This window comes from Rhyacophila brunnea, unplaced genomic scaffold, assembly GCF_057557595.1.
Source record: "Rhyacophila brunnea isolate RB1 unplaced genomic scaffold, BYU_Rbru_1.0 scaffold_13, whole genome shotgun sequence".
Classification (NCBI taxonomy): domain Eukaryota; kingdom Metazoa; phylum Arthropoda; class Insecta; order Trichoptera; family Rhyacophilidae; genus Rhyacophila; species Rhyacophila brunnea.
Genome location: NW_028232785.1, coordinates 10489396 through 10509478, shown reverse-complemented (window position 1 = coordinate 10509478; position 20083 = coordinate 10489396). Strand labels below are relative to the sequence as shown.

Genomic DNA, 20083 nt, shown 5'->3' with positions numbered 1-20083 from the left:
TATTTACATTCTCACCAACTATTAAATCATAATATAATCATTTAAATATAAATAATAATATTGAATATTTTTTTTTAAAGTACCTAACGTCTATTTATTTTCGAATTCCGTGGCGTCCAGTTGTCAGGTGCCAAATCGTCCTAGACCCCGAACATCCTATGAATGGGATAACTCCTCCAGGTATTCTGCGACACACAGGACTCATGGCACTTACAAATTGGTCCAACTATCTGGGACGTCCAATGATTGCTTTAATATTACGATGCGGCATGTGGACAACACAAACGGACAGTAACGATCCAAATAATTATGACCGTTAAGCCACACGCATTTGATAACCAATTGTGGATGCGACGACAGCTTGCAATAACTCGTAAGTGAACACCTTTAATTATACCTGCAGGTCAGGTCTTTATCGCAAGAATCAAATTGCAGAATGTTTGGATATGAGGAATGTATCTGGTATCACTCTCCTTAGTTTGCCTTTCGCCGGACTCTTAAATTTTTTGGTCATATAACCTGTAGGGAAAGTGACAATCTGGAAAAACTCAGAGAAAATGAGGAAGAGCTCCCGAGTAAAACAAATAAGTGTGAAAACAGTCCAAATATAATATCTCACCATCTCTTGGATGAACTTCATCATGTCAGTGTAGTCTTTGATTTCGAGCCCTTCCACCCCCTGCGCTTTCAACTGATCGATGCACTCCGTCTGCAGAGCTGTCTGGTTGGCGAACACGTACATCTTGGCCGGGGAATGCAAGATGGCCACGTACGCGTAAAACACCGGGTTGTACGGGATGTCGGAACCCCTCAGGTTTAGCAGATCTGGTGAAGATAACGTAACAAAAACAAGTAAATTGATGTGGAAATCATTCATTACCATCACATCATGTGAGCTCATATGCTAGAAACACCAGAACATTCAATAATAAAAACCGATAACTTTCAAAACATTGTGTCAATTACCTGTCATTTGTAGCCCCTTGTCCAAACCACTAAAATAAAATATGTGTGAGAGCACGTGACTTTGACGCGTGAGGTTGATGGCGTGATGTGATACGCATGAGATAACCTTAGTGTGATTCTGATACGTTGTGGTAGATTATACTAACTGACACTACTCATTTTGAGTATAAAATTGCCCAAAAGTAGCAAAATTGCACCCAGTTTTAATTTATGACTCTATATCCCGGTCGAGACAATTTTCAATGTACGACTGGATTTAGTGTTATGCCCAACAAGCAACTTACATGAATTAGGTAAACTTACAAGCCACTTCGTCCAGCGCCGTAACTATCAGCATGTCCACATTCTTTTCTTCCATTTTCTCTCGGATCTCAGCCACTTTCTTGCCGGATGTTTTGCCTAAAAATCACGCAACAAAAGAATTAAACATACATCATTTGAAAACACCTCAAATATATCGTCACTGTTTTGGCAGAAGACACTAATTCGAAAAAATGACATATTGAGTTAGTTATACCAAAATGTTCCTTATTTCAAACTTTACCGTCTGGAAACCTTCTTAATAAATAAACAGTCTTTATTTTAAAGTCATCCTTTTAACGATTACTTAATAAACTCACATGATAGACCATTTCAAACATTTTAACAACTTCAAAGTCAAATTACTCAAAACTAGTATTCTCCAGTTAGTGTGTTCTGCCAGAACAGAGATGATATATACCTACCTATTAAAAAAAAAAATACGACGCCCGATGGGATTTAAACCTGTAACCACTGGATTCGCACCAATGTGCTTTACTAATTAAGCTGCGCGCGCCCTATCGAAGTAACTAGTTATGCGTTAATTTTGGCCATCGATTATTGTATTTTAAATCAAGTGCCCTAATTACTAACCCGGTCGGAATAATTTGGAGAGATTCGGAAATCGGTTTTTAATTACAGACATGTATAAGTTTTCTTATCATTGTTTACCTATTCAAGTAGGTAATGGAGAAAAGGAACATGAAGGAACATGTTCACATAATATGCTCTAAGCCAATTTGTATGATTTTTAATGAGATATAAATTTATTTAAAAAAAAAAATTCAATACCATCAATTTGGTTACATGTAAATTGTACGTATTACATTTCACCGTAGCACAATTCGCCGTGAGCTTTCTGATCGGATAGAGATGAAAAAATTATGCTTTGTTCGTAGAGCATTGCAGAGAATAATGTTACAAATTTATTGGATTCAATAAGAAGATTAATTTGATATTGATTGCTTTCAAATATCTGATAATAACGCAATCATTATTTGAATTAAAGAATGAAAACCTAACCTAACCTAACAAATAATCCAGTATATCAGCTATTTTCAAAATATGTTTGCCGCTGGCTTCCAGTAAACCGACAAGGACCGTGTTTTATTTAGACATGAATGTTATCTCAGTACTATACGACCCAAAGAGGTTGGACGGTCTTAATATACGACCATATATTTCCGATACAACATTTCACGGTGAAGTGTGATACGGCGAACTGCATACTTACAAATTTCCGGACACGGTTTTCGTTTTCAAAAATGCATAATCAGGGTTTCACTGAAGTTTCACTTCTTTCACGTGTGATTATCACACTTATTTTATTCTAGTGATATTGAATTTTCTTCAAATCTTGGTGAGTCGACTGATGTCGTTCTAATTCTTCAAAATAGTTTACACATATAATCTGATTAAGGACCACAGAAATGTCCATCTCTATTTAATACGTTTTTCCTGTTACCTGTATAATTGAGCTGAAGTGTAAATATGGTGTTGGACGGCTGAGCTGCTCTCTTGGCTCCGTCCAGTTCATTCCACACAACATCAATGAGGTCTTTGTCGACGGCTACTAGCGTGTGACCGGCCTTGGTCAAGGCTATCTGTGGATCGAAGAGATTACATCATTGGATTGATTATTGGAATCTATTATGTCGATTAAACCAAAACGATTATCCAAAAATACGGCTGCCAAAGTCTCGTGAAACAGCCAGAATCAGACAGAGACAGAATCAACCATTATGGCGAAATTGAGATTTTAATGAAAAAACAATATGTACTTCACTAGCTTTGTCGTGTAAAAACGGCGAATTTGTATCTCCACAGAAAAATACTTTAAAGCGATAATCGTAAAGGAGAATATCCACTTAGTGTTACGGATAAAAAGCGAATGTGACATATTAGGCCTTTTAAAATATTATATTATAAAGCCTATCATAACGACAGTATTCTTTCTAAGCTTTATTATAAACTTGTTAGACATTTATAATCATCCACAGGTAATTAATAAATAAATGTCAAATGTTAAAAATACTCCTCCTGTAAAATAGCATTTTGGTTAATTCGCCCTTTTTACAAAACACAGACGATATACATGGAGCATGTGTTCCACCGATTGTCAGAAACTGATGGTGTTTAAAGACAGGATATTCAGAAAGATCCTTTGACCAAACTGTGGAAATGGAGTATGGTGGCGCCGGTTTCATCACAAACTGTAGCTGATTATCTGCAATGAGCTGGATATTGTGGAATTTGTAAGGATATATTATAGTGTTAACAAATCTACACCCAGTGGTGAAGGGTCGAGGTAGGCTGTTAAGATCTGACATAAATAGTGCACACTAAACTTTGTCATTCATACGTCTTATTTGATTTCATTGAACTATTCTTATATGCAATTTGTATTCTTAATTCAATGAAAATAAATAAATATGACTGACAACGTGTGTGTTATTTTTGTCGGATCTCCACAGCCTACCTCCACTATGATATGATGGTTTGGTATATGCAGGGTTTAATTGAATTTCAAAATCTAACCAGGATCATCTGCAATTTGTATACTTATCTCCATATAAGTATGACTGACAAAGTTTAATGGGCACTATTTATGTTGAATCTCCAAAGCCTACCTCCGCCCTTCGTCACTACTCTCCGGAAATATGTGATGGTGAAATACCTCACAAGCTCATTTATATCTGTGTCTTGAGACGTTAAGTAAAAAAAGAAATGATGAACAATAAGTCAGTGTCGATTCGATTAATATTAACAAAACCAGATGGAGAATACGGTTGCAGGGGCTGAACAGAGTAGAATAAGACCTCCATACTCTCAGTGTGTCCAACATCTGTTCTAGGACAAGGGAGAGGAGATGGTGGCGCTGTGTTGGACATGGCCAGAACCCAAACTGCGCTGTACGAGCGCCATTAATGTATGCATTTTGTCTCTGCCATAATTTCACTTACGTTTAGCGTATCCCATTCCGAGTTTGATATGAGGTAGGAGTTTACTCCGACGTTGGATCTGGGAGGCAGGTTCTTCACGAGCCATTTTTCTCGGGTCAACGTTGCCGGCAATGCTGTAGAAAGAAAATAAATACAGTTATCAGCAAAGACGGTGACAAAAAAGATGCTAAAAAATGGTTAAGAGTAAAAAATGTAAACATGCGTATAGAAACCAACGTACGACACGCCAATGAGATTAGTGACGTAAGTATACACTTTTACATTTTTTAACCAGAAATCAATAAACAAATTTGAATGTCGTTTATTTGTTTCCGAGAGACAGGGGAAAATAATTTTGTGTATTGATTATACGAAATGAAAATACGAAAGATTAGTAGAATAGATCTTTATATTATCAATATTGTTGACATGTACTTCTGTAAACAGACACCATTTTGGAACAATATATGAATTTCTTGCCATGTCGATACAAATATACACATGCTACTGTCATCATCATCCTCCGGATGAAGGTCTCCCCTAGTTCCATGCACTCTTCTTGGTCCCTAGTTCTTCGCTGCCACATATGTCAATGCAATGCCATACTACTGAATAAATAACCGTTAAATATTAACTACGCCATTTGCTTACATTCCTTCATGAGTTGCCAGTTTTTATCCAGTTGGGTCTCGGCCTGAAGATAATACCTTCCGTCTGTCCACAGCAGGGCCTGGCTCTCGGTGATGATGGCCGTTCCTGCAGAGCCAGTGAATCCGGTGATGTACTCCCGGCGAGCATCGTGCTGGGAAATGTATTCACTCTGAAACAAACAAACGTAATATGACATAAATTATCAATGATGTAGAATAAATCTTTTTCTACTAGACGTAACCTAAATATTATTATATGTTAATTGTCATGCATTATCTGTAGGCTACCATAATTATGAAACTCTAAGCTGGGATAGGAACGGGATATAGGTGAATGAACAAATTTAACCACTAAAAATTGTTTTATTATTAAAAGTATGTACTGATACCAAATAATACTTATTATATTATCATAATGCCTAAATCCCCCATCGAAAATCCTCCAATCGACAGAGTTGGGAATATAATGATATTATTTTAATTGTAAATGAGTCAAGGCTAGACCATGATGCACAGCGAAACAAAGAAAAAGAAAGTTATCGTTATCTGTTTCTGGACGGACGAAGGGTCGAGAGTAGGTACAGTCAGTCGGTTATCTACCCTTGAGCCTCTTACGTCGCCTCTAAATACGATTCGCTACCTTTTTCGCGCCAAAGCGTGCGTTTACTATCCTCTAATAAAAAAAGTTGCACGTAATGCCGAAATGGCCAATTGAGTTACTCGAACTGTGTAAATAAAAACAAATTTATATATTCACAACAAGAGCTTCAAAATTCGATTGGCAGACCATCCACAGCAGATTGAAGTGTATTGTGCATAATATGTGCTCCACATGCAATGTCGACGATATTAACACCAAGTTCTTGTTTGAGTCGGCTGTCGGCCCTCTTCTATGGATGCCTCCAAAATTTGTGTTACAATAATATTGTCACCACAAAATGCAGCTATCTTTTTATCAATCTCATGACGACGCAATTTTGAAATTATGTTTTCAGTCAATATTTCCTATGTCTCGCCGTGAACAGACTCATCATCCAGTAATTTTACGAGCACACCTTCCAATGATAAAAGGTATCTAACAACAACAGGCGCTAGTTTTACTTATTTTCTATTTGAAGTGTCATTAGTAGCACTTACAAAATACGTATTATGTCTACGGCCAATCATGACTATATTTATTATTGCCAATCATTCATACGCGAAATAACAGCCGGGACAGAATGCCAAACCGGCCGGGACCAATGTGTGAAACCGGGACGTATGGTAAGCCTAATTATCTGTAACGCATGAGAGAAAACGTATGAAAATTTGTAACACAAAGAAAGGAGGGAAAAGATATGTAGGAGTGGTCGATGGTGTGGTAGATGAAAGACAATCGTGGTTATTCGTGATGATGGAGAAGTGAGAGTTTATTTATGGTTACATAAGTACAAGGGTACAATCGATGCAATATTATAAATATAACGGTAATTCGGTGCGATGTGTTTTTAACGGAAACTTGTAATCGAGTGAGATGTCCAATCAATTCTGACCCGCTATTTATTGACTGGCGCACTATGAAATAATATGTTGAAATTAATATGAAATAATATTAAATCGTAATAATATTATGAAATTGCCGATCCGCTATCGGTACAATATAACAAAGGTAGGTGTTATTTTCCGAGACACTAAGTTCTCTAGCAAGATACAAGTTTATCAAGTGAATATTACGGAGAGACTGACTTGTTTCCTCCCGACAGCCTTTCATTGAAACTGTCACGATGGAAAATGCTTACCTCAGTATCTTAGTCCGAATGTCAAATGCCACCTATTCGACGCTTGCATTCTGACGGTGTTTCTTTACGGTAGCGAATCATGGCACCTTACGAAGGCTCAGAGCAACCGTATACTGAGCTTCGAAAACAGATGTTTGCGACAAATACTGGGTGTGCGGTAGTATGGCTTTAGGAGCAACGAGGAGATAAGAGAACGCACCAAACAGCCTCTCATCACGCTGAAAGTGAAGAGGTGACGTTGGACCTGGCTCGGCCACGTGCTGCGGATGCCAGAAGAGAACTTTAACCTGGCTTGCCTGTTCTTTAAGCCGACCGGATTCCGGCGACCTGGAAGGCCGCTAAATACAATCTACAGAGTGTATACGGCGGAGCTACGGGATGCTGGTTTGACCTGGAACGAAGCAAGAAGACTGGCGAGCGACAGGGATTCTTGGAGGCGCCGCGTGGTGTCCATATGCTCCAGTTAAGGGGCGGATATGGACAAAGAAGAAGTATCTTAGCCATTTGGTGAGAAAATATAATAAACGTTTAATGAATATCACGGAGGTAAACAAAGTGCTTACCAAGTAGTAATTCGATTGTGTGAAAAATGTATACAAAGAAATTACACATACTAAACAATAATAATTAATTTGAAAGCGATTCATATGTCATGGATTCCACTGACACTGCTTGAAGTTGACACTTCGTTGACAAGCTTGACACTACTCACAGAACCATTGATAGCCGTACATATGGACTGTGTTTAGGAAAAAGGGCGTAACCCTCGATTTTTCAAAAAGTGCTTTTATTAGCCGCAAATGCCAAATTATTATCTAAATGCAGGTTTTAATTGAGATTAATTAATTTTTAATTTATAGAAAAAAGCATTTATCCTCAATTTTAATGATTTGTCTGTAATAACTTCTTTAATTATTATTAGATCGAAAATATATTACACCAAATCATCAATCATCATGCACCAAATGTCTGCCTATTTAAAAAAAAATATTAAACTAAAAACTCTCAAAAAACGTTTTTGCCTCTCCTGTAAAATTTGTTCAGTGAGGGTTACGTCCTTTTTCCTAAACACGGTCGATATATATTAAACATGCACGGAGAAATCGTTTATTTCAATCGGATTGTGGAAGAAACAAATGATACTCTCATAATAGTTTGAAAGATGCTTATGGTGTGGTAATAGAATATCGAGCAGTGGCGAAGGGTGGAGGTAGGCTATTAAGATCTGACTTAAATAGTGCACACTAAACTTTGTCAGTCATACTTTATTTGTTTTCATTGAACTAAGAGTACAAAAAATTGCAGTTGGTACTGGTTAATTTGTAAAAATTAATTAAAAGAGAAATCCTTATTCGACAAAGGACGCTCCTCATTTGTTACGCCAGGGTATACGCACAGAAAAGTTGTGGAGGGGAAAATACGTTATTGTAACAGAGACACAAAGACGAGTAGATGTAAATCATACCTGATGAGCATCGTTGGTGGGCACCAAATAAGCCTTCAGGTTCTTCGCCCCGGTGCTCATGAGCTGACGTAACCTCAGTAGCTGCCTGGTGGTGTCTGTAGCCATCTTGGCAGACATCGGTGGCTTGCCACGTGATCCGTCCGTCGGTGGAACTTCTTGATTCGGCGACGAGACGGCTTTGCGAGGAGTGGAATGCACTTGACAGGCCCTGGAACAAAAAGTTTGGAGTATAAATAGAAGGAACCTTGATGTTTTTTCAGTTATGACATTATCCCACCGACTAACTATAAGTTCTAATCGCTTCAATAGCGGACCACTTCTCCGGCGACACTTTTCCCAGGTAGATTCCCCATACCCAGACACTCCGCACTTTTAGCCTACCGATAAACACCTGGCCTGCAAGTATAACTAAGTCGGCTCTCACATCAAAACTTGTCCGTCTGTAACGTGTCGAATACGTCGATGTGACGTCATTGTTATTCACAAATCACACGTTGCCAAATGGAGCTCCGCGGATTGGTCGAATGTGACTTTTTAGTTTGAAAAAAAAAACATCTGAAGGCACATACTATTTTCTTCTTCACTAACAATTTTCACCCGACATGGAGCATAGGTATATAATAATCCAGAAATGTTGCACTTCATATGTATCTATAGTCTAAGCACTTCATCATTCATTTTGGCTTGCCGAGTGACGTCACTGTCCTCGCCTTGCTATACGCACATAAGAAAGTTGCATATTGCGCTCAGTTTTGATTTATGAGTATTATCCCAGTTGAGATGATTTTTAATGTGCGACTGGGGTAAGGGTGCTTAATTACGAATTATTACAAGCTGTCGTTGCATCCATAAAGTGGTTATCGAATGCAAGTGACATAACTTTCATAATTATTAGGATCGTCGGTGTCCGCTTGTGTCGTCCGCGCTCTTGACGTTTAAATATGCCGCATGAAAATATTAAGGCAAACATTGGATGGACTCAGATAACAACACCAATTTATGAATGCCGCGGGTCTTGCGTGTCCAGACGGGAAAACACGTCTATATGCTCCATCCTGATCTAAAAGTATTTGCGAAAAAGAGAGTAAAAATAGTAAATAATGACGATGAAACCCTATTAGACTTATGCTGCGATTACAATATGATCACGTCACGACGTGTTGTCACATGCTGGCACGGCGACAAATTTAGTCTATGGTTTCGTCATTCCGCAGAATATTTTGAATGATCGCTGTTTCTATAAATTTAATTATGGAAAGTGTCAACTCTAATTTATTATATTTTTAAAAATTATTTATGCTAATTTTACGTGTGGGTACGTTCAAATTTCTTGCAATATTGCATCCATAGATAATATTTTGAACAGAACCCAACCTGCAGACACCATAGATAATATACAACATTATTATAGAAATACATAGTGCCAACCTCTAAAAACAAAAAACACGCGATTTTGACAGAGATCGAAAATGTGTAGGCATGTAGAAAATGATAAAAAAAGTTTATTGAGTCATGCAGGTGCCGATGTAGCGCGGTACGCGTGAGGTGACCTAATTGTTCTTCTTGCGATTTCGGCACATTATGCTAACTGACAGTATTCGTTTATAGGTTCAAAATGTGCTACGGGATGGGAGCATCAGTCTGGTACATTTTAAATACTTACCAAGAAAGACGACATTACACATTTCTTTCCCGTAGCGGCACCTTACTGTGACGTCACGTGACAGCAAATAACGTGCGTGTCCGGAAATTTGTAAATATGCAGTTCGCCGTACCACACTTCACAGTGAAATGTTGTATCGGAAATATATGGCCGTATATTCAGCACCATCCAACCTCTTTGCGTCGTATAGTACTGACATAAAATGCATGTCTAAATAAAGCACGGTTCTTGTCGGTTTACACTTTATAGGAAGCCAGCAGCAAACGAATTTTGAAAATAGCCGATATCCTGGATTATTTGTTAGGTTAGGTTAGGTTTTCATTCTTGAATTCATGAATTTTGCCAAAATCGACTATAAAAATGCTCCACGAACAACGCGTATTTTTTTCATCTCAGTGCTATAGAGATGACCGTATATTATACGGTCATTTTTTTCTGTTAATAAAGCTCACGGCGAACTGTGCTACGGTGATGAAATGGCTTCGGATATTGATATATTCCACTTACGTGAGGGTGAATTTAGGTGGACGTTGTTTTATAAGTTTTTAAGATAGGGTCTATCAAAGTTCACTCTGTGTGCTTCCATCTAATTTTATTTTATTTTATTTCATATTTTATTACTTATTGTATTATCAACTCACATTTATCTGTGTTTTTATTTAAAAAATTATTAATACTTATTTTATGTCATGTCGTGAACGCTTTGAATTTATAATTTGTTATTTTCATTATATGTAAAATAAATAAATTTGATTTGATTTGATTTGACTATGTAACGCATAACGTGATGATAATGTTTTTGAAGCATTAGTTGCAGAACGGCAGAAATGTATTAGCATCGTAAAGGGAAGGTTAAATAGGCACCCTTTGCCACTTGTAATGATGTTAAAACTGTTTCTAATTCACTCGTACTAACTTCTATTCAAGCGGTAATTAAAGACCCATTTTGACTTAAGTGTCATGGTGCCGTATGATACGTTTTGAAGCAAATTTACGAAACACTATGAAAAACGAACTATGTACATTTATATCTGTATACAATTTGAAAACAGATAAAAAACAATCTATATTATAATATATTAATAGTATGTAATTACTTATATTATATTATAATATAAGAAAATAATATATAATTAAATAAATATTAATACATTATCTCTTGGATTTTGAAAAGACAGCTGGTTCACTGACAAAGCACTACTATAATTATCGTAAAATTTCACTCAGATAATAAAAAAACATATTAATTTTATCTTTATAATGATACAGAGGTGTCCCATCATTTATATTGATAAGAAGATAATGTAAATGATTTTTATCGTGGAATGTATCGTTGTCTATTGGGCTCAACTCCACTTCTCCAATGAGCCATAGACAGTAGTGTGACTTTTATATCAAGTCTTATGGTACGTTTACATCTGACACTTATACCGTTATACTTATTTTATGTGTCTGACATAAAAATTCACACACTGTTTACACCTGCATGGATCTGACATAAAATGCTCGTATACTTCTCGTTGAAATAAAGTCTCGACACTTTATTCAATGGCAACATTTGGAATAAATATATGCGGTGTTTACATATGGTATTGTAACTTATTCGGACACTTATTTCGTATACTTCTGAAAAACGTTATGTCAGTTGTCAATATGGGAATGTTAAAAAAGAAAGCAGCGAGTGTTATTATTTTCTATCTTTCTATAAGTCTTTTGGCAACAAAAAGGAGGAAAAAATGGTCTAGATGGGTGCGGGAATGGATTCAGCGACGAGAAGAACTAGGTGCCTTCCGTTTAATGTCAGAGTTTAAAATCGAAGATCCAACTCAATTTGTGAACTTTAGTTTGCAAGATTGGACCTTTTGCCAAAAAACAAGACACACAATTCAGAAATGCGTAGAAGAATGATTAACAGTAACATTGCGATATCTAGCACTTGATCGTCATTGCATATTCAATATAATATTATCGTACCTAATACGAGTGCAGGTGTGGGCCAAAATGAATTAGGTAATACCATTTGAAGCGCATTTTTTCTTCACAGAGTGCATCAGAATTAATCGTATGTGCCGAGAACAAGCGATATTTTATTTTCGAACAAAATCCATAGAACACGGCACATCCGATTTATTTCTCATTGTCTATGATTTTTGACAGATCGCTACAGTACATTTATTAACGTAAACGTTGGGCATACATTCATGGTGTACCTATGATTATTGATTGTCCGTTGTTTTAGAAATATACATATGCAATTCACTAGGTACCTGTCAAACTACGAATAATGTGTCAGGTACTTGACATAAAAGTAGACGGTGGTCCAACTTCGGTGATATATCGCTCCAAGTTCGAACTTGTCGAATACGCGGTGTTTACATTTGCGTATATAAGTAGATTGAATAAGTGGCAGGTGAGAGTCGACACACGCAAAATAAGTGGCAGATACAAATATACTTACTGTTTACACTTAAGTGAATATGGTGTCATACATAAATATGACGATATTAGTGTCAAATGTAAACGTACCATTATACGTCACTACAATCGTTTCTGTGTAGCTATTCTCAGTGGCGTACCGTGGGGGTAGGCAGATTGAGAGTCGCTTGGGGGCGGCAGCTACCCGAAGGGCGGCAAATCGATTAGAATCATTAGGTATATATAGAAATAGCCACCTAAACTTAATAATGATGGTAATATCTTTCCATTAAAAAAGCATTTCACTGGTTGGAAACAAAATGTATTGATTAACATACAAGGTTTAACAGGACTGTATGTTTTGTCGGGTTCGCGATGTCCAGTTTACTTCCGTTGTCCTTGATGACCAGCAATGACACGTGCAGATTTTTAAATTATAGGTAGGTACATACTTGCCTAATTTAAAATTTATCCCAATATTTTTTCCCAAACTCGCGAGTTTCAGAAGTTGCCAGGTGTATTTTTAAATATATCTGAAACCGTGGACGCACACTATTTCTATTGAAGTAGAGATAGCATTTAAATTAGATTTAATAGTATATATTTTGTCGGTAATGTGTCTATACAATACATTTCTTAGATATTTTAATCATGAAAGGATAATGAAAAATACTGTATAAAAATGGGGTGGCATTTTGGCGCTGCTTAAGGGCGGCATTTTGTCTAGGGACGTCAATGGCTATTCTATACAGAAGGTGGCTATCGACGGCTAAAGTGATAAATATTATCACTTATCACAGTGGCGAAGGGTGGAGGTAGTCTGTTAATACCGCGAGGTTATCGCGAGGGATGGTTTCCAATCCTGGTGTCCTAATGAATTTGAATTTCCATGCGCCTGTTAATTACCTACGTGGTCGCAGCCATGATTTATTCTGGATTGCAACCGTTTCCTCGTGTCAAGCCTATCAGGGCCATTAAGGCCATATTCCATTGGCAGACGCACAGACCCAACCCGATCCAACGATCGACGCCAACCGTCGTCGCTAGCTATTTGCAATTACACGCAACGATTCAATCTCGTTGGTCCTTGATTTGATTGGTAAAATAATACTAGTGTTGCTATTATTAAAAATATAGGTTGAGTGAAAACTAGATATTTCTTAGATTGGTGGCTACACTGAACGCATTCCCGCGCAATTTTACGTCAACAAAACTGAGCTGTCAGCTGTCAAACCTAGCGAGCATCAGATCTGTTAAAATTTATGCGGCCGTTTGACATTTATAGAAAGTTTGTATTTATTGTTAATTTACATCATGAATAACTGGGCGAGCTTGAATCTCCAAACCAATTGAGTAATTCGAATATCGAAAGCGAATAATCCAAAGACTAATTTATTGTAGCGAGTATGGCTATATTTCAACTGGCTCAGGCGGTCAGGACTCGCCGTAAACGAAAACACTGGGTCAAAAGTTGGCTAACTGAAGAACAGCGTGATCGCCATTGAATATGGCGGATTTTTTTACGTTCCACACTATATCTTTGGCGTGTATTTATTCGGCGAGGACTGTGTCCTCGGTGATACTCCATATATATTTTTTAAGTTTTCGCCATCTTGTAGTTGTTCAGTTGAAATTGACCAGTAGAATGAAATGAACGACCGTTTGCATGACTCAGGCGCATATTCGGCTATTTTCGTACGCTTTCGGCAATCTTCGCTTGATAATGAAAGGATCGCACGACGGATAATAGAAAATTTTCCACTTTCGACCCGATCGCTCACGATCCTTGAAAACCATAGAGAATAGAGTTTGACAGTCGTGGCAGACGATCGGGCCAGACGCAATCTGCCAATGGAATATGGGCTTTAGCGAGGAGTGCAAGATTTGTAAATGCGCTCCCTAAAGACATAGACATTTTCAATGATGTACTTTGCATTTTGTATTATTATTGTTATTATATATATATTTCTATAATCTCTTCTCTCTTGTGAGGGTAATGTTTGACTTATAATGTAAGTCTCATGTTGTGTACGTCTTGAATTTAGATTTGTTATGTCCACAATGTTTTGTATTCTTAAATAAATAAATAAATAAATACCCGCCATAAATAGTGCATATTAAACTGTGTTTCTAAAGTCTAAAAGTCTCAAGTTTAAGTTCTAAAGTCATACGTATTTGTTTTCAGTGAAATAAGCCTACAATTTACAGATGGTGTTGGTTAGTTTTAAAATTCAATTAAACCCTGCGAAACAAAACCATAATCGATAACACCTAGTCAAAAAATACTCGTCTAAGATTCGACATAAATAGTGCACACTAATATTTGTCAATCATACTTATTTGTTTTCATTGAACCAAAATACATTTTGCAGAAGGTGCTGGTTAGTTATTAAAATTCAATTAAACCATGCCAAAACCAAACCAGAATAGTTTAGGTAAGTTACGGGCAATTCGACAAAAATATTGCACACTTTTCAGTCATACTTATTTGTTTTTGTTGAATTAAGAATACATAAGTAATAATATTAGTTAGTTTTTTGAAATTCATTAAGCCCTGCCTTACTAAAACATAATTGATCAAAAATATTTTTCTATCTATAAAATATCTAAAAGTATGTATGGTTTAAGCATTATATTAGATATCTTATAAATAAACGATTATTTTTAACTATTATCTAGTATTGTAGCTTCGATTAAGCGGCGACGGTAGTTTCTCATATTTATGTATTGAGGTATTATAATTGTTACAATAAGTTAGCCGTCTAAACTGTCAAAAAGTCCTATGTTTACACAGTCAAGATAGGGGCTGTAAAAACATAGGACTTTTTGACAGTTTAGACCAATGATACTCAACCTTTTTTTTCTTCAGGCCAAATACATATATTTGTAAAGTAACGCGGGCCGCATCACTACTGGTGTGACGAAAAAAATCATCAAACCCCCCCCCCCTTTTTTACAAAACATTTTTGAGATTTTAAAAATTATGCGTGTTCTTTAAATTAATCGTGTGCAATAGCAACACTCTTATACCAGATCTGATGTGGACCATAATGACAATCCTCTTCGGGTGTCACTATCTGTGCGTCAAAGTCGAAACGAATCTCAAGATATACGAAATTCATGATAATAAATGTGTTTCGGGCCGCACATAAAAGCTTAAAGGGCCGCATGTGGCCCGCGGGCCGCAGGTTGAGTATCGCTGGTTTAGAGTGTTTAGACGGTTAACTTATTGTAACAATTAACCGACTCAATACATACATATGACGGACTACCGTCGATAGCCACCTTACGTATATAATAGACCCACCGACTCGAATTAAATCTGAGCTACGCGCGGACCCTGTTTGAATAGCACTGATATAACGTTAAACATATATATTTACTGGTTAGTAATAAATAATTATCTACATAAAGATAACAGTACTTATACACCTGTATATATACTTAAATAATTATAATATTATATATTTAAAAAAAAAAAAACTAATCATAAACACTGATAAAAAACACGATTTTAAATACCTGTATAATATTATAATAGGTACCTACATAGGTAGACCCCTTCTCTAGGAATTTCATTGCCAGGCATTTTTTTTAACCAAGTAGATACATGTAGATAGAGTTGGGTTGTTGGAATGTTGGGAATTCTCGGGAAATTTTCGAGATTTCCCATCCCGAATCTCAAGAATTGAAATTTTTAACATTTCGGGAAATCCCGGATCTCGAGAATCTTTTTCTCAGGATTTCTTTATTATCAAATATTAATTGAAAAACGATTTTCTATATAACACAAAACGTTCAAAGGCTGATCGGGGCATTCAACACAATTAAGCCAACATCGACTCAAAATGAGCGCAATTTTTGCATCAGGGAATTCTGTGTCCCAAAAGTTTACGCGATTGTCAGAGGCAGCGATCGACACTCTGTGTTTTTTGAAATTCTATTTTAATAAGTAATGTTTTGAATTATTTTTGTTTTCCTACTTCTATTTTGTTTGTCTTCTTACATAAATAAATAAAAAATCATATTTTTTTGGAATATGTCTGTTTTTACACCGATTTTTGGATTGTTACAATTTTTTTTTAAATTTCCCGATATCTCAAGAATTCTCGAGAATTCTTTTCTGGAAATCCCGAATCTCGAGATTGAGATTTTCTCGGGAAATACCCAACTCTACCTGTGGGCAAGCATTTTTTGGAATAAAATTAATCACTTTAAAATTAATAATCATCCACTGCTGGATGAAGGCCTCCCTTACCTCCCTCCACTGTTCTCGGTTCCTAGTTCTTGATGCCACGTACATCGACCAACCTTTAATGAACCATGAATGCATAAAAAAATTGAAATTTACAACATCAACAATGTTTTTCGTGACCATTTTCATACTAAAATGATATACATGAACAAACAGAAAATATACATGATGTTGACAATGAATTAGCTAGTAAACTCGCTTGTGGCTTGACGGTATGTACATAAAAACTTTGATGAGTTGAGTTGAGGATGACCCCATATCCAGATACTCCACACTTTCAGTCTATCGATGATCTATAACCTGCAGCCATAGTTACGTTGCTCACTTACGAGTTATCGAATGTGCGTGGCATAACGGTCATAATTAATAGGATCGTCAGTGTCCGTTTGTATAGTCGAGAAAAGGCCATATTTTGATATTTTAATATAATGATTCCTTTGCAGTATAAAATTATTTTTATTAAAGAATACCAAGTAAAATTTAGCGTATTTGGTAAACTTTTTTTTGGAGTTTCCAATTGATACGTAATTTCTGAGAAATTACAACGTTTAACGTTTTATATTAGCCATGATATAATATTATGAATAGACCGATACTTTGAAAGCCTGTTTTGGTTTATGACAATGGGGTGGAATACATTAAATACAAATTTCCCTTAATGTCCCCAGATATTGAATGCGCGAGTCGTTTACATGAACAGACGTAAATATTGAAAATAACATATTATTTCATTTGTCTCATATTTTTCCACACTTGAGAATCGTGTGTTAGTACAAATCCACCCAGAAGATAATGCATTTACAAATATTTCCACTGCTATTTGGTTTTTAATGTCCATTCTGCAATGCGTGGCCCTTTAAGACGATACATCAGTGAAACGGGAAATAATTTTCAACTATAGGCGCGACGAAATTTTGGACTCGCTGGCATTCGGAGAGGTACCTACACGTCAATTTGTTTCGTGATGGCGACGGGGGTATTAATTCTTAAATCGTGTAAAGATTACTAAAAACGTTACCCATTTACTTGAAAAAGAAAACATGTCAATGAATATATTATTATTGTTACTAATAGAACATACGTTAAAGTGCCCACAACCACCTGTCATATATGCACAGCCGCTTTCTATGACGCTTTAAACGTGTCTGAAAGAAGTGATTTTAAGTGCTCATTCCGTCCCGAGACGGAGCCGCACGGGACTGATGCTGCAACCATGCACCGTAGTGCTTAAAGAAGAAAGTTAAGAAAGATTTTTTTTTTGTTTTTTGGACTGGCTCTGCTGTCCGCTGACGTTAAGCGCTTTGTGTACCCGCATACTGAGTGTCACTAATTGAAATGGACGAGTCTACAGAAGAGTCGGGACTATCCCTAAAAAGAACATTAAATGGACGCATGTTGGATTTATATGACAAATTATATTTCGTTTGGCATGCGTCATTTGCACCCGCGACCCGCAATCCGCGCATCGCCTAGCCACGATCTTTTTAGACCGTGCATCAACTGAGGTATAGCCTTAAGGTGACGCATCAGTGAAACGCCAAATAATTTTCAACTGTACGCGCGACGAAATTTTGTACTCGCTTCGCATTCCTTGAGAGAACGTCGAGTCAGACATACGTCACTTTGCTGCGTGATGGCGACGGGCCAATTAATTCTAAAATCGTGTAAAGATGACTAAAAACGTTACCCATTTACTTTAAAAAGAAAACATGTCAATGAATATATTATTATTGTTACTAATAGAATAATAAACAGAACATAAAATGGACATATGTTGGATTTATATGAGAAATAATATTTCGTTTGACAGGCGTCTTTTGCACCCGCGACCCGCAATCCGCACATCGCCTACCACGATCTTTTTAGACCGTGCATCAACTGAGGTATAGCCTTAAGGTGACGCATCAGTGAAACGCCAAATAATTTTCAACTGTACGCGCGACGAAATTTTGTACTCGCTTCGCATTCATTGAGAGAACGGCGAGTCAGACATACGTCACTTTGCTGCGTGATGGCGACGGGCCAATTAATTCTAAAATCGTGTAAAGATGACTAAAAACGTTACCCATTTACTTTAAAAAGAAAACATGTCAATGAATATATTATTATTGTTACTAATAGAATAATAAACAGAACATAAAATGGACATATGTTGGATTTATATGAGAAATAATATTTCGTTTGACAGGCGTCTTTTGCACCCGCGACCCGCAATCCGCACATCGCCTACCACGATCTTTTTAGACCGTGCCTCAACTAATGCATGGCCTTAAGAATTAATGACAAAATAAATCAATTATAATAATTACTATATCCAATTATAATAATTATATCAAATTATCTAAAACATCGCTTGAGTTAAGTGCATAATAATGATAATTAACTTAATGAAAGAATATACATTTCACACTTACATTTGAAATAATATTATAATCCATAACGACACGAACACTTTGGTTTTTAGCATTGTTACACTCATGTTCACTGTTTATTTTTTACTGGTGTATTAATTTGTTTCGATGTCCGTTTTAATACTGTTGGTCGTAGGATAATCATGTAAACTGATGAACGTACACAGTGGAGCGACGCGGTGGAGGAAAGCGATAACGTAGTTTAGATAGCATCTTCGTGTTTCCTCACCATGGCCCCCACATGTAAACTGATGAACGTACACAGTGGAGCGACGCGGTGGAGGAAAGCGATAACGTAGTTTAGATAGCATCTTCGTGTTTCCTCACCATGGCCCCCACATCCTGAAACGGGGCCCCATACCTATCGTTAAGGATAAGGGCAGTGTGAAGCTCTACCTACACTTTAGTGTTCCCTAAATGGTATCCTTAATAGAACCCCGGGGTTCCCCAGGGTATAATGAAGGTCGTTCAGTGTATTTTTAGCGATTTTTCGTACTTCCATATAAACCCAATTGAATTAATTATTGAATTGTCGGCGCACTCGGCATTCAATTATGATGCATCGCGACCATATTTTGTAGTAGTCAGGTAACATGAGACCCTTCAATATATTTAATAAATAGCCTTTTAAGGAAACACACTAAAAATAATTAAAATAAACTTCTACATGTGAAATATCATTTAATTGTATCAATCACATAGCCACATGTATGCAAATGTTAACATCTTTAAGTAAAATAGCGCCGACTTTTTTTAATAACAGAGAAAATTTCTGGTGTGTGTCTAACTTACATTACTAGTAATTCTGCCACACCGGGCCCCCAGGCTAGAGCCCTGTCAGCTCCCCCTTGTGGGGGCCATGTTCCTCACTACACCCGCATTATAACGTATCCCAACACTAATTAAATATAATGATAGATACGACGATCCGTCGTAGGTGACACATTTTAGCCCATAGTATAATATTAAAAAAATCAATTATATCATATTGTATAGGACAGGGTGTGTGAACCTTTTTACGTACGCGTGCCAAAATTTCCCAAATATCATTTTTAAAATGTCTGGCGTGCCGAGCAGTTATGGGGGAAAATAGTTTTTAAAAATTCTATTTAAAAAAAAAACGATGATGTTCTACACACCAATCACAGACTATGGCACACATCATTTGCTTTATCACTATTTTCAATTACGGACATTACGGTCTCGGAGCACATTCTCGGATTTTAATTGATTTTTAA

General features: G+C 36.7%; 1 protein-coding gene across 1 annotated transcript in view; it reads right to left on the bottom strand.

Moving 5' to 3' along the window:
* ApepP (Aminopeptidase P) overlaps positions 1-20083 on the bottom strand; it is a 52946-nt gene that overhangs the window by 13473 nt on the left and 19390 nt on the right. The window contains exons 2-7 of the mRNA XM_085940278.1: positions 8102-8309; positions 4860-5028; positions 4230-4342; positions 2732-2870; positions 1270-1365; positions 620-825 (exon numbers count right to left, since the gene is read on the bottom strand). Of these exons, the coding sequence (XP_085796404.1) occupies positions 620-825; positions 1270-1365; positions 2732-2870; positions 4230-4342; positions 4860-5028; positions 8102-8218 (840 nt within the window). The 5' untranslated portion in view covers positions 8219-8309. The remainder of the gene's footprint in view (positions 1-619; positions 826-1269; positions 1366-2731; positions 2871-4229; positions 4343-4859; positions 5029-8101; positions 8310-20083) is intronic.